The sequence below is a fragment of the Eptatretus burgeri genome, chromosome 14, assembly GCF_056783735.1.
Source record: "Eptatretus burgeri isolate ZD-2024b chromosome 14, Ebu_testis_v1, whole genome shotgun sequence".
In the NCBI taxonomy this organism is placed as follows: Eukaryota; Metazoa; Chordata; class Myxini; order Myxiniformes; family Myxinidae; genus Eptatretus; species Eptatretus burgeri.
This window is the reverse complement of record NC_140974.1, coordinates 25,277,404-25,292,922: the sequence shown is the minus strand read 5'-3', so window position 1 is coordinate 25,292,922 and position 15,519 is coordinate 25,277,404. Positions and strand designations below refer to the sequence as shown.

Genomic DNA, 15,519 nt, shown 5'->3' with positions numbered 1-15,519 from the left:
TGCGTGGCTCGTGAAACATATTGTTGCGAATTCGCGCCCGCCGGCGTGTGGACGGCCGCGTCACTCGAATCGCGGCACGTAGCCCACCGGACGGACAATTCTGTCATGACCCTCTCGGAACAACGCCGGGAGCTCGTCACGGGTGGGGGTTTAACCCCACCATGACAGTGCCAATTGCCCATCCGCGCAGGATAGGGTTGCTCGCCAAATTCGATCTACCTAAGTAACTGCGCGGATGGTCGACCGGGCGATCGTACCACGCCACAGGCCGACTCCAGACACGAACCGCTTAAGCGGTCCGTTCCGTGCTACAGTGATAACCGAGCGGTGTTATCGTCGGCCTTGACGGTTCCAATTAATTACTGGGATGTTGCACCCACTACGAACCCCTTTCCGTGATGCAAGATAGAGGGTCAATAGAGAAAAGACAAAGCGAAACGGGCACAGTTCAACAAGCAAGCATTTTATTCACACGCACACACAAACAAGCATGTAAGGCACGTATTTACAGCAATACACAATCAAAATGCACATAAAGCAATTAAAGCAAAAGAAACTATGCAGAGCTACAACCAAATACGCGTACACACGGCAACACTTAAACAGTTCTACTTTACGAGACACGGCGCCACAAGATCCATATAAAAACCCCAAAGAAAAGAAAATGGTGACGTCCCTCTCCCGCGACCGTCAGCGTGGTCGCGCCCGGCCCCGACCTCTCTCGCGGCCGGCGAACCCTCTCCGGCACTTCCCGTCCGGACGCACAGGTCCACCTCGCAACGGGCGCTACCGCGTCTCCCGTCCGTGCCTTCATGACAGGGCTGCTCGCCAAGGCGCGGGCACAGGACCTCTTCCTGAAGACCAACTCTCCACAATAACCAACCAAACCACCAGCCAAGACGAAGAGGAAGAAAAGGCACTCCTTGCGCCCGCCCGTGTCCGTCTTTTATCGCCCGGGGCTCCGCTCTTCGCCCCGCCCCGTTCTCAGCTCCACCTTCCTTCGAGAGGGTTCCCGAAAAAGCGTTCCCTCACGCTTTACCTCCACCCCGCTCCGTCCGGGGGCCGAGGGAGTCAGTTTTTGGCTCGGAGCCAGAGAATTATTCCCCCCAAAAAGAGGCCCCACCTTTACATGACCTCTGACCTTTGACCTGCATCGCTCTTCCTCCACTCCAAAGAGCGGGGAAGTCAGACGGGAAAAACAGGCGGGAAAAGCCCACCGAGCATATATATATATATATATATATATATATATATATATATATATATATATATATATATATATATATATATATATATATATATATTTTTTTTTTTTTGCATTTCTGCATGTTTTTAGTGATTTCCAACCCCCCCCCCCCCAAAGTTTACCCCCCAAAAAATTGTTAGAAAAAAAAATTGTTTTTTTTGCATTTCTACATGTTTTAAGTGATTTCCAACCCCCCCCCCCCAAAAAAAAAGAAAATGGAGAAAAGAACTATAACTCTGTCAGCACTGTTGACATCATATTTAATGAATAAGATATAAGGTTCACTTGAGTGACCCAGCAGTATTGGCGGCGGAGGTTTTGCACTCTCCCGAGTGCTCCCCCTCTAGTTTTTTTGCATTTCTACATGTTTTAAGTGATTTCCAACCCCCCCCCCAAAAAAAAATTGTTACCCCCCCAAAAAAGAAATATATATATATATATTTTTGCATTTCTGCATGTTTTAAGTGATTTCCAACCCCCCCCCCAAAATTTACCCCCCCCCAAAAAATTGTTAGAAAAAAAAATTTTTTTTTGCATTTCTACATGTTTTAAGTGATTTCCAACCCCCCCCCCCCCCCAAAAAAAAAAGAAAATGGAGAAAAGAACTATAACTCTGTCAGCACTGTTGACATCATATTTAATGAATAAGATATAAGGTTCACTTGAGTGACCCAGCAGTATTGGCGGCAGAGGTTTTGCACTCGACTGAGTGCTCCCTCTCTAGCTTAGAAATTATGCTCGAGGGCTTGTGAAAAAAAAGAGAAAAAAAATCGCCACAAACTTGTGTAGCAATTTCCCGCGAGTGCAGGAGCAGGTCGCAAATTATCAACCGCAAATATGTGGAACCGCGAATGTCGGGGTCCGGGTGTACATTGGTTGGTTGCGTGCGTTATTCTGTTCGTTTGTACGTCAATCGCCTACAGGTCACAATTTTATACTGATCTTTACAAAACTTCACCACCTTGTGGAGTTCATCATAAGCAAGAAGCCTATTGTTGAGGTCAAAAGGTCAACAACTTTGTCAAATTTCTAAAATCTTCTGATTCATCTGATTGACTTGAAATTTGAAGAGGATTTGCATATTTGGTCACTGAATTCAAGCAGCCATTATTTTAAAGGTCAAATTTGTTGTATGTATTACGCAAGGAATCTTTCTTCTTACTTGGCAATTTTTATTTTTTTTGACACGTCATGTTGATTGCTTATGATTGTTTGTTTGCTTCTCTGTCTGTTCACCTTTAATCACCTACAGGTCACAATTTTAAACCGATCTTCACAAAATGGTGGAGTTTGTGGATCGACAGAATCCTATTTATTTTTGAGGTCAAAATGTCATCATATAATAGGCCAAAGGTCAATTTTTTTTCTAATCTCGAAAATTTCCTGAATTTCTAACATCCTCTATTTTCATCCGATTGATTTGAAATTTGAACAGCATTTGCATATGAGGTCACTAAATTCAACCAACTTATTTTTGAGGTCGACAACTTGCGTGCAATTTTAAAAATCCTCAATTTTCATCCGATTGACTTGAAATTTGAACAGGATTTGCATCTTAGGTCTATTGATTCAACCACCCATTATTTTTAAGGTCAAAAGCTCAACATAGGCCTGATTTCTAAAATTGAGAGATCGGTCCAAAAACTATATATATATATATATATATATATATATATATATATATATATATATATATATATATATATATATATATATATATATATAAATAAATATATATATATATATATATATATATTGTTGTGGTTACCAGATTCGCAAACCACCATTCAGGTCCCTTAGGTGAGGTATCTCGGTAAGTGCATGTGTAGTTAGGCCCAAACCCGTTGTCTAGTGGGAATACATGTCATTTATACGAGCTGCGACTCTTCAGGATAGCCGTTTTTCTTTTACTATCTTTATTTTGGACCAACCGCCATGATCACAACCACATCAACCACCGACCACAACCACCGCTTCACCACAACCGCCACGACCTTTACCGTCACAACTCGCCACCATCGCATCACCGTCATCTCGCGCCACTCATGGGCACCGATGCTGGACTCGTGTAGGGCGCACGTTGAACAGCGTGTACAAAATCACGGATTTTCTGCTTCAAAAACGGATCAAAAACGACACACGCCCACTTTTTGCCGTCCAATCGGTGAGCGAGGGGCGAATTGGCCCCGCCCCCAGGGCGATCGATATATGCAAATTTGTGGATCAAAAAGCCTTCACGCCCACTTTTTGTCGGGCCAATGGGGAGCGAGGTGAAAGGTCAAAGGGAGGGGGTCAAAGGCGAAGTTACGGGGGGGATAAAAGGACGGTGTTCGTCAGTCAGAAGGGAGTCGGTCGGAGAGTCAAGAAGAGGAGAGTCGCAAACAAGAACGGGTCGGAGAGTCAAGAAGAGGAGAGTCGGAAGCAGAGGGTCAAGACTTCGCGGGCGGTGGAGCTGCTCGTCGTGTGCGTTGGAGTCGGAACGGAGGGGACGGAGCTGTGGAAAGGCGGCGACACCAGACGAGGGGGTGCTCGCGTCGTGCAGGAAGCTGCACCCGAGGGAGGCCGACAGCGCGACCTGGCCAAGGTGGAGACGCTCGTCGCACATAATAAAGATCCTCTATACCCCGAGCATCAGCAACCCCCTCCTGTTTCCCCCCGCGCTGAGATAGTGCGACCAAGGGGGCCCCGTTCCCACCCCCTGCCAGGCACTGTCCACGAGGCCCGCGGGTTGCGGGGCCATCGCCGCTCCGCGTCTCATCACCAGACGGGTAGGCCCGACCCGGTCTCGGCCCCAGGCCTACCTCATTCTTGGGGTATTTCTTTTCCTTGGTTTTGGGTATGTGTTGTCGGCGCCGTCTGTGAAGTAGAATTGTATAAGTGTTGCCGTGTGCTCGGTAGTCGGTATTAGCTCTGCACTGTGTTTTCACTTTTATGTTTGCTTTTTGTGTAAATGGAATTGTGTTTTCTTTTTTTGTGTGCATTTGGTGGAATTGTATTTGTGTGCTTCCCGTGTGCCGAGAATAAATGTGCTTTATTGTTGAACTGTTCTCCCGCTTCGCTTCGTCTTTTCCCCCATTGAATCCCCATCTTGCTTCACGTAAAGGGTTGGTAGTGGGCTGAATACGCCCGATAATTAATCGAACCGTCGAGGTCGACGATAACACCGCTCGGTTATTCTGATAGTACGGAACGGGTCGCTTAAGTGGCCCGTGTCCGAAGTCGACCTGCGGCGAGGTGCGATCGCCCGGTCTACCCTCCGCGTGGGTACTTAGGTAGTTCGAATTTGGCGAGCAACCCTATCCCACGCGGGGGCTGATTGGCTCGATCGCGGTGAGACCGAAAGGTCCACCCGTGACTGGTTCCCGGCGTTAGTCCGAGAGGGTCACGACTGGATTGTCCGTCCGGTGGGCGACGTGCCGCGATTCAAGTTACGTGGCCGTCCGCACGCCGGCGGGCGCGGAATCCGCAACAATATATATATATATATATATATATATATATATATATATATATATATATATATATATATATATATTTCATATCTCAAAAAGTTGTGGATGAGTTATGACAAAATTACGTGGATTTGAGTTGGTTAGGTGAGAAGAACAAGCCAATTCGATTTTGGTTCTGATCCAGCCTATCAATGGGATACAAAATGTAAACTGTTCAGCCTGGCAGAGGAAAACGCTCTTCCAATTGCTGTTCTGCTTCATTCTGTTTTGCCAAGTGTCACTCTGAGTCCATCCAACCGTAAGGACCATACTCTGTACAGAGCATCGGTGCTGCTGAAGCAGTCTCCTGGGTTATTGGGCACAATCCTGGATAGGTGAGCACTCCGACAGGGTACTCAAATGGCTCAATCATCCCAGCAAGCTGGTACTCATTTTGCTGACCTTTGAAGGATGATTGGCTGAGTCAACCCTACCTGGTATTGATGCAACAGCCGAGCAGGATTTGAACTCTGGACCATTGGACCCCAAGCCCGTTACCCTAACCATGAATCCAAACACCAGGCATACTCTGAGTAATTTTTCATTTGTTTGTATGTCAATCGCCTATAACTCACAATTCTAAACCAATTGTCATGAAACATTATTAAGTTGTAGAGGTAATCACAACTGAGAAGCCTATTGATTTTGAGGTCAGATTTCTAAAATCATCATTTTTCATCCGATTGATGTGAAAGTTGAACAATATTTGCATATTCAGTCACTGAATTGGGAAACAACTATTTTTGAGGTCAAAAGGTCAACTCATGGTGAAACTCCTACAATCATCAATTTTCATCTGATTGACCTGAGCTTTGATTTGGATCGATTTTTTTTTATCTTAATGAAATGGACAAATTGATGTATCCGGGCAACCTTTTTTTTTGGAATGTATCATACGAAGCATGACATGTAACTTGTTTTATTTATTTATTAATTTTTTTATACACTGTCGAGGCTCCTATGAGAACTAACACACAGAAACGCACACCAAGAGGGGCAGGAGAGCGAAGGGAAAAACAGTGGGTAACAGACATGAGATATGTGGAAGGGAGAGGGATGGGGCGGGGTACACAGGGTAAACAAGATGGACACTACAGGGACTTTTCAGAAAGGAAAGCAGGGAATTTGAAGGAGGTGGGTTTGGGGTGGATTAACAAGGGTAGAAAAGATCATGGTTTTGGATGGGGGAAGATAAGACATGGTGGTGAACAGCTGTTTGGAAGAGTGGGATTGAAGAGTATGTGGGAGTTTGTTCTCAAGGTGGGAAAAAAGATGAATGAAAGGGTGAAGGTGAGCAGTGATTCTTGATTTTGGTAGTTTTATCAGAAGGGGGTTGCTGGTGGACCTTGAGCGCCCTGCGGAAATATGGGGGGGCATTTCTCAGACAGAGCGGGGTCGAGGGCGTGGGGGGTGGGCGAGGCCAGAGAGGAGATGGTAGAAGACAGAACGATCACCGACCTGCCTGTGGTGAGAGAGTGAGGGACCCAAAGACTCAGCCTCATTGCTGGAGATAGCAATGATCCTAAGTGCCTTGGTTTCCACAGTGTGAAGCCGAGTAACCATTAAGATATCTCAAAAAGTTGTGGACAGGTTGGGTGTGTGACGAGGATTAAATTATTAGATTTTGGTGAAGATCTTGATCTAGATCTGGATCCAGATACTTGAATTTTTCAAGTGATTCTTCACCATTGAGAGATACGAGTAGAATTCAAAATGGTATAAAGCACGATATCTCAAAAACTTGTGCAGGGATTCGGACAAACCTTGGTAAACATGTTGGGTGTGTGACGAGGACTAATTGATTCGATTTTGGCAAAGATCAAAATCCAGATCCAATAATTTTTTTATTTTTATAATTCTTCACCCTTGAGAAATGGGACCAAAAACTATATGTAGCACAATATCTGAAAAAGTTGTGGATGGATTATGCCAAAAATTGGTGGATGAGTTTATGAGATGACAAGAACAAGTTAATTAAATTTTGGTTGAGGTGGACGTATGCAGATCCGACGTATCAGTGGAAACAAAACGTAAACTGTTCAGCCTGGCGGAGGTATGTGATCTACTGAGTGCTGTTCTAGTTTGCTTGAGTATCCTTGTGTAATCTTAACTATATCATATTACTTTCGTTTTTTCCTTTTGTAGTTCGAAATGAAGAAGAAAAAATATCAAATACCGAAGCACCTTCGATGGCATCTACTATTTTGGATAACCCCACAACACCATCACAGCCAGGTAGAAATGTCGTGTTGTATTTTTTTTTTTTTTTTTTGGTAAAAGGACTTCTATTTGTTCATATATTTATGCTTTCAAAATTGGCTTTCTATTTTCTTTTGTTTTGCTGTCTTGATTTTCATTCTCCTCTTCCTCCACTGTCCTTGCGCTCCCCTCGGCCGCCGCCCACCCTCCCCGTGTTGTCCTCGGCCACCTGTCCTTGTGCTGCCCAGCTTCCCCACACTGCCCCCTCCCTGCGCTGCCTTCAGCCGTTTCCTTTGATCGCTTTATCCAAGATCATGAATGGTAATTTTTATCGTTTGTGTGGATGTTTCTTCATCATTAGCTGAAACAGACCGACCTTCCAGTTCCAACAGAAAGGTTTTGGCTCCTGAGCTTGTTCACCTGCACACAGATTCAGATGGAATGATCATTGGTATGTTTGCTTCGTAAATGCATCGGAGTTACCTGCAGATGTCACATGTGTTTCCATTAACCTCGTGTCTCTTAATTTGGCCATAATTGTAAAAGCATTCTTTTTGTTGCAATTGTATTTATTACCTCTGCGACCTTTACAATCTTTATTTTGTGAAAGAAAAATGTCCTTTGGACGGAGGATATGTTTTCACGTCTGTCTGTCTGTCTCTGTCTGTCTGTCTGTCTTTGTTTGTTTGTGTTCTGTGAGCAGGATATGTCAAAAGTTATGGATGGATTTGGACGAAATTTGGTGGACAGGTTGGTTGTGTGATGATGATGAATTGATAAGATTTGTAGTGAAGATCCAGATCCTGTAATTTTTTTTAGTGATTCTTCACCATTGAGAGGTGGGCTGGTGGAATTTTTTTTTCTTTCTTCCATTTTGTGCACGTCTGCACGTGCTGGTGGAAGCGCCTCAATTCAAAATTCCTCAAAGACCAACCCTGGGCCAAACTATGTACAAGAATACTCAAAAGGAAGGGTTTTATTTTTATTTTGTTTTCCTTTGTCTGTATTTGAGTCTGTTTGAAGAGGCGCCTCAACTTGTATTTATTTACTTCATTATTATCATTACCTTTTGAATTATTGTCCTTTGTAAATATTTGTCTGTTTTCATTAGATGGGTTCCTTTTAAGAAGCTGTATCCATGTATTTGTATTGGGGTTTGAGTATAAACCCCCCCTGTGCTGTGCTCCTCCGCCTCTCCGCCATTGCGCCCCCTTCCCACGCGTGCATTAATCTCCGAGTCTCGGCTGTAGGCCTTCAACGGAAAAGCTTGGCCATCCATACAGGTAGGGGTTAGACCCCCTAGATGCGACAATATACAGCACGATATCTGAAAAGGTTATGGACAGAGTCTGACGAAACTTGGTGAATGAGTTGGTTTGGTGATGAGAAGCCAATTAAATTTTAGTTCAGGTCTGAATCCAGATCTAACCTATCAGTGGGATACAAAATATAAACTGTTCAGCCTGGTGGAGGTGTGCACCCTTCCTAATGCGGTTCTCGTTTTCTACTTGCTTTGCTGTCTATTCCACTTTGTACATTTGTGTAATTCCATGCACATGTTTGTTTATGTGTTTAAAAAAAATATATATTTTTTTAAGTATATTGTTTTTTGGGGGTGGTTTTTTTTCCTTGTAATGAATCCCTTTTAAATGGATATTATAAGTTGAAATATGACCATCTTAAAAAGGTATCCATCTTCAGGTGATATTGTTGAGTGATACCATGTTCCCAATTTTGAAGAAACAATTATTGTTTTTCAGTTTTAATTATTCAAGACAATAAAATCCCACCATCATGATTGTTTAACTTTATGTGTCCTTGTGAAAGTAACTTGTCTCTGTTCTCTACTTTTCCACTTCTCCTTTCCAAGTTATCGTGACGTTCCTCATTGTGGCCTCAACAGTTGGATCACTGTTGGCAACGTTCTTCTGGTGCCAGTAAGTCGTGGGATCCTGTGCAACCCGCAATGATTGACTTTGTGATCATGAGCTATTGGTGGAGCACAGAATGTTTGTGGATGCAAGGCATTGTGTGTGGATCTGAACACAATTTCTGAGGTTCTATCGTAATAACAAATAGCACTCTTCTGTTTGAAAGCACATTTTGTGCCAAATCTCGTCTCCACAGACTCAAATACAATCGAATGACAAGGCAATGTGTGATGTTTAGTTTCACCTTTGACCCCTGAGAAAAAATTATAACGACACCTAAATTGAAAAATGTGTCTGGGTGTATCGGATTGAGGTACCCTCATGCCAAATTTGAAGAGGATTTATCAGAAATTAATTAATGGTGTGCGACGATTATTGGTTGGAAAAAAACAGGAAAAACTAGAATGTTCAGAGAACACCTTACCCCCATGCACTGTTCTCGTGTATAATTCAATTGAAATAAAATAATTATTTTAAAAGTCTTCTTTAAAAAAAAAAAATGCATTCCGGAAGTTTATCACCGTTGATGTAGTCTTGTACACCACCTTATTTAACGTGTCCAAGTACTGCAAAACTGGAGGTTTTTGGAAGCTCTAAGAAGGCGATTTGTATTCTACAGCGTTTAAGTATATAAATAAATTGAAATAAAAAAGCTGAATATCACGAATGATCCTGACATTGAATGAAAGCTGATTACCAAATGATGTTGATACTTGGGCAGCTGATTACGTGTGTGTGTGTGTGTGTGTGTGTGTGTGTGTGTGTGTGTGTGTGTGTGTGTGTGTGTGTGTGTGTGTGTGTGTGTGTGTGTGTGTGTGTGTGTGTGTGTGAGTGACCGCTGTTTTTCGACAACCACCAGTCCGATATAATTGAAACTTGCCAGCTATATTGCTGGGGACCTGAGGATGTGCCTTTTCAAGGTTTGATATTAATCGGACAAATGCTTCCCAAGTTATGGCCATTTATTTTGCAACCAATGACAGGACACGTAGTTGCGTGGGCATGGCCGATGGGGGAAGAGAACCTCAACCGCGTTCCCCATATCGGGTTACAACGTACGGACTTCCGGATAATGATGACTTCGTGTATTCTAATAATTTCTCGATTACTTATGCGCCTTTATAGATAAACAGATTGCCCCAAGTTATGATCGTTTTCATATTAGACGGTGCATAAATTTCGGTAACATCAGAGTGAGCTGGTATGCTCCGAAGCAGGAAGTAAATTTTTTTTTTTTTTCCCCCTCTTCTCTTTGTGTTTTTCCTTGCGATGACATTGCGAAAAGGCAAAATACGTTGGCGCTAATTGAATAATTGGCCATTAAAACTAATTTGCGAATAATCGTAACTGCGATATGCGAACTTCCGGACAGTGAGGACTTAACTTCCGGACTTCCGGATAGTGACGACTTACTGTATTCTTTCTCGATTTTTTTTTTTTTCTTGATTTATCGACTTAATGTTTTCTTTCTTTCTCGCTTTCTGTACTTTCTCGATTTCTTTCTCGATTTTCTTAAACACAATGCCCCAATCCAGTCGTCATTCACGACAGCGAAGGAACGGACTGTGTGGTTGTTTGAAAGTTTTTTTGTTTTTTGTTTTTTTGCACGTACGGGCACGCACCTATGGGCATGCACTAGTATCTATAATTCCAGGTGTGTGTGTGTGTGTGTGTGTGTGTGTGTGTGTGTGTGTGTGTGTGTGTGTGTGTGTGTGTGTGTGTGTGTGTGTGTGTGTGTGTGTGTGTGACCGCCGTTTCTCGACAACCACTGGTCCGATCTGATTGAAACTTGTCAGGAATATTGCTGGGGACACGCGGATGTGCCTTTTCAAGGTTTGATATTAATCGGACGAGCGGTTCCCAAGTTACGGCCATTTATTTGCCAACCAATGACAGGACACGGTGCTATGACATCACAATTCTCTTTCTTTTTTTTTGCACGTACGGGCACGCACCTCTGGGCCCGCACTAGTATAAAAAAAAAACAAGAATGAATGCCATAAATGATTGCGAGGTTAAATAAAAGTCGATTACTATATGATGTTCATAATACTTACATAGCCAATTACAAAACATAAGATGGCGACGATGCGTGACCCATACCCCTTGTATGTCATGACGTCGATTTCTTCGATAAAAATAAATGTAGATACAAATTCCTGTCAGCTTGACCACACAATGTAAGGTGACATTGCAGTTAAAGATGACAGAAACACAAATCTATCCATATCTTAACGAAGACATGTCCTTTGTACATGACTGTTTAAACGGTGAAGACGGGCTGACCACGAGCCTGGGCGTGGCCTAACTATGATTGGCAGGCGCTCTGAAGCGCTCGAGCTGTGATTGGTCGTCAGACCGTCCACGAGATCGGTAACCAATCACGGCAATGACGTAAATGTGGGGTGGTTGAGGAGGAGAAAACCATTTGAGAACCCCTCCCATTGACAGAGTCAGAAGTCGGGGTGGTGAGAAAAGAATTAGTAGCGCACTGCTTTCCAGCATTATCGCCAAATATGTGTGCATTTCCCTGATTGAATTACAGCTTTAAAATTCCAAGGCTGTAAAAACATTTTCCTTTTAGTGTTATTGCAAAGTATATACAGAAAAGATACTTAGCTTTTCAGGAATAACCGGAAGCCTGGTGTTGGCCGAGTGGTTGGGTTGGCGGTTTGGGATCCTTGGGTCCTGAGTTCAAGCCTCGTTGGCTGCTGAATGAATACACCAGGAGGTTGACTCAGCCTGTCATCCTTCCAAGGTCGGCGAAATGAGTACCAGTGTACTGGTGGAGGGGCACTGCATCAGCGACAGTCGTGCCTCCAAGAAATGCTAGCTACCCTGGCAGCTAAGCCACCATGCGCAAGAAGAAGAAGAAGAAGAAGTAATAACCCTTGTTGCTAACCGTCTCCGGCACCCAAGTATTGAATCCATCCACCCAGTTTGTTCTTGTATGCTTGTTGCTCGGTAACTGACCGGCGTCATCGCCCCACGTGGGGGGGGGGGAGGCCAATAGCAGCTTTCGCGCTGGAACACGTGACTCAGAGCGCGTGAACGCGAGGAGGGGAAAACAATTTGACAACCTCTCCTATTGACAGAGTCAAACGTTGGGGGTAATCAAGATTGGAAAGATTGTATTAAAAAGTTGATTCTGGAAGTTTACTGCCGTTGATGTGTCTATTACACCACCTTACTCAACACATCACATTAATTATTCGTCTCTGTTGTTTGTGTCCTTTATGATGTCTTTAAAAATAGTAAGTTTCCTGTTTGGAATGATTTTTAATTTTGTTTGACAGGCAGGCAGAGTGAAAAAAAAAAATTCTCACTCGCTCTCTGCACATGTGCGATCGGATCAAATTCAGAGCCAAAATACTGCTGAACTACAGCTTTGTTTTCTGATTTGTGTTGAAAATATAACATTCAATTGAAATGAAGTTTGTCCTTGATCACAAACTGACGTTTTGCGGACAGACGGAAGTGAACCAATTGCTTAACCCCGCTGGTTGCTTCACGTGCGTGGGATAATAATATACATCTCCCCATACCAGCTTGTGATTCCTTGGCTGTGCAAGGAGACGTATTTATTTACATAATATTATAAATATAATTTTTAGTTGTACATTTTGTGTGAATGTACGTGTACAGGTACATTATGTTCTGCTAATATTTCATGTGATTTACACACCTAAACCCCGTTACAATGATAAAAATCTGTTAAATTGTATATTTGTTCTCTGTTCCGCCTGCTTTATTCATTTTTAGGCTCGGTCGAAAGTCAAAGTCCTCTGGAAAACTTGACTGTGGACCTTTTGCTTCCCAAGCACCAGCTTACGCCCTGCCAAGCCAGGTACGGGTCTGTGTCCTGCTCTATGTTCACGGTTATCTTTGCTCCAATATTTCATTTGTGACAGCATCTCTGAAAAGTCACCCCCTCATTTCACCTTCCCCCTCTTCTATTGGATCACCCTTTGTAGCCGGAAGACAGAAAGCTGGCACAGAGTGCTCAGATGTTTCACTACCAACACCAGAAACAGCAGATTCTGTCCATGGAAAGGTAGCTGTGCCACTTGCATCACCCTTTTTTAGGCCGTTGATACTACATTTGGACTTTCGAAGGCACAGGGTTTTTTGGGGGATTTTTTTTCCTCCAATATGACTCGCATGACCATTATTTATTATTATTATTATTATTATTATTATTATTTTTAAAATCAGGAACAAGGATAATGGTGCAGATTCAAAGTCTGGCACGGACAGTGAAGATGACAACGATGGAGAATACACTGTGTATGAGTGTCCAGGGCTTGCTCCGGTGGGTTGTTTTGATGGAAAGTTTAAATTGTGTAATGTATGGTTCTCAGGCACCCATGTTTGCAGCTAATAGATGCCAGGTGTGCTGTTTATCATTGATTAGAATTGACTTTGATTATTGTCCGACAAATGATGATTAAGACACTGTGTAAGAAAGGAATGCGTCTCAGTTCGTCATATTTTCTTGAACCTTGAGCCACATCTCGAACCTTGAGCAGAATATTATGTACAAGCAGTTAGGGATAGGATGTTGAGGGGAGGGTGAAGGGGTGAGACATGGCTCTTGCAAAACTATGAGAATTCCCATTGTCTCTCTGTAGGTCAGGTCAGATTAGATCTGTGACTTGCTTACAGGTACCATGTAAACCTGTACTAACCTCTTTCATGATCGGGTTGTCGGCTTTTGTTCATCCATTTTTTTTTTTTTGTTACCACGATAACTTACCACCCACTGGAGGGATTTCGACCAAATTTGGTGCAAGTATGGACTGTAATGCACCATTGAACTAATTTGATTTTGGGTTTAAAAAAACAAAAAAATTAAAGGTCATATGCCCTTTGAAAATCGTTTTGCAGAAAATAACTCTAGTTAGAAGCATCTGATGTATTTCTCTCTCTCTCTCTGCGTCTCTCTCTGTCTGTCTCTCTCTCCCTCTCATGTGACCTTAAATTGACCTTCAATTGATATCAAACGTTAAGAGTGAGTTTGCATCTAATGCGGGCAGAGGCATCTCCATCAACACATTCATATCAAATTATATTTTTACCCCGCGCATGTGAAAAGCGGGGTTAAATAACTGGTTCATTTCTGTCTTTGTCGATGGACGGACAAACATCAGTTTATGATCGAGGAACAACTTGGTTTCAATTGAGTGTTATATTTTGAACGCTAATTGGAACATGAATCGGAAAACAAACCTGTAGTTTAGCGGAACGGTACTTTGTCTCTGAATTTGTCCTGATCCTGCAGAGAGGTGTGAGGTCATTTTTTTTTTTACTCTGCCTGTCGAGTAATCAAACAAAATTGAAAATCATTCCAAACAGGAAACTTGCTGTTTTTAGGGATATCGTAAAAGACACAAAGAACTAATGTGACATGTTAAACAACGTGGTGTATAAGACGCTGAATCAACGGCGGTAGACTTCCGGATTTTTTTTTTTTAAACTGCCTTTAAAGTCCTTATTTTATTTCAGTTGAATGCTATATTAGAACACAAATCACCTTTTTAGGTCATCTCTACCAAGATGACCTAATAAAGCCGGACAAAATGTCCGTCAACAATTTTTCTTTCCGATCTTGAGGAAACTTAGTAGGTGGGAGGAGGTCGATGAGTGTTGCACAACGATATAACTTTTGTCTGGGTTCAAGGTCAGGGTTGAGGTGGCGTAAGTTATAAAAATCGCCATTTTCAAAACCTATCTAGTCTGCCATTCTACAAGATATTCGGCAACTGTTTATTGATTTTGATAGGAAAAAATATTATCTTGTATCTAACCGGACAGATTTTTGAATTTCTGTCCCGTTTGGCCACCAAGTAACCTGGAAGATGGTCAAAAACACCTCCCGGTACAAAGAAAACTTTTTACCTCCGATCTTGATGAAATTTGGTATGTGGGTAGAGGTCGATGAGTGATACCCAACGACATATTTTTTTTTCGGATTCGAGGTCAGGCAGGGTCAAGGTCACGAAAGTTGTGAAAGTCGCCATTTTCAAAACCTGTCATTTTAGGAGATACTAGCCGAAACCCCGTCACAGACGGGGCACAAAATTGGTCCTTCAGTATTAATTTTGATTATCTGTCGAATGGCGTTGGTCCCATCTCGATCAGATGAAATTGAGAAATTGAAGTTACCCCGTGTCCTTTGACCTTGACCCCCCCCCCCCCCCCCCCATGTCCGTTCTCATGTCCCAAGGATCATTCATGCCAAGTTTCATCTCATTCCATCCAACGGTTCGGCCACCTATAAAGGACGAACAAACACACACACATACATACAAACAAACGTATTCTATTTTTTTAGTATAGTAGATATGGCAACGGTTCATCGATTATGATAGTAAAATAACATTATAGAGATGACTATCACCCCCACACAGGGGTAATTTTTTCTTCTTATTTTATTTTATTTTTTCTGTACATAGTCTCAGCTCGTGGAAGAGCTCATACGAGTACACTCAATGGATCAGGACAAAAGGAACAAAGGAGAGAGGAAGAAAACACCATCAGCACAGCCGAAGGCCACGACGTAGGGAGGCTGACACATAATGGGTGTGAGGAGGGATAGGGGGCAGGAGAGGATGCATGGGGTGAACAAGGTGGATACAGAACGGAGCTCTCA

The 15,519-nt window shown here is 42.9% G+C and overlaps 1 protein-coding gene across 1 annotated transcript in view; it reads left to right on the top strand.

The window, feature by feature from the left end:
* The window catches only part of NPDC1 (neural proliferation, differentiation and control 1), a 34,923-nt gene that overhangs the window by 15,591 nt on the left and 3,813 nt on the right, over positions 1–15,519 (top strand). The window contains exons 4-9 of the mRNA XM_085854048.1: positions 6,883–6,972; positions 7,298–7,387; positions 8,807–8,873; positions 12,630–12,714; positions 12,842–12,921; positions 13,083–13,179. Coding sequence (XP_085710174.1) covers positions 6,883–6,972; positions 7,298–7,387; positions 8,807–8,873; positions 12,630–12,714; positions 12,842–12,921; positions 13,083–13,179 — 509 coding nt within the window. The remainder of the gene's footprint in view (positions 1–6,882; positions 6,973–7,297; positions 7,388–8,806; positions 8,874–12,629; positions 12,715–12,841; positions 12,922–13,082; positions 13,180–15,519) is intronic.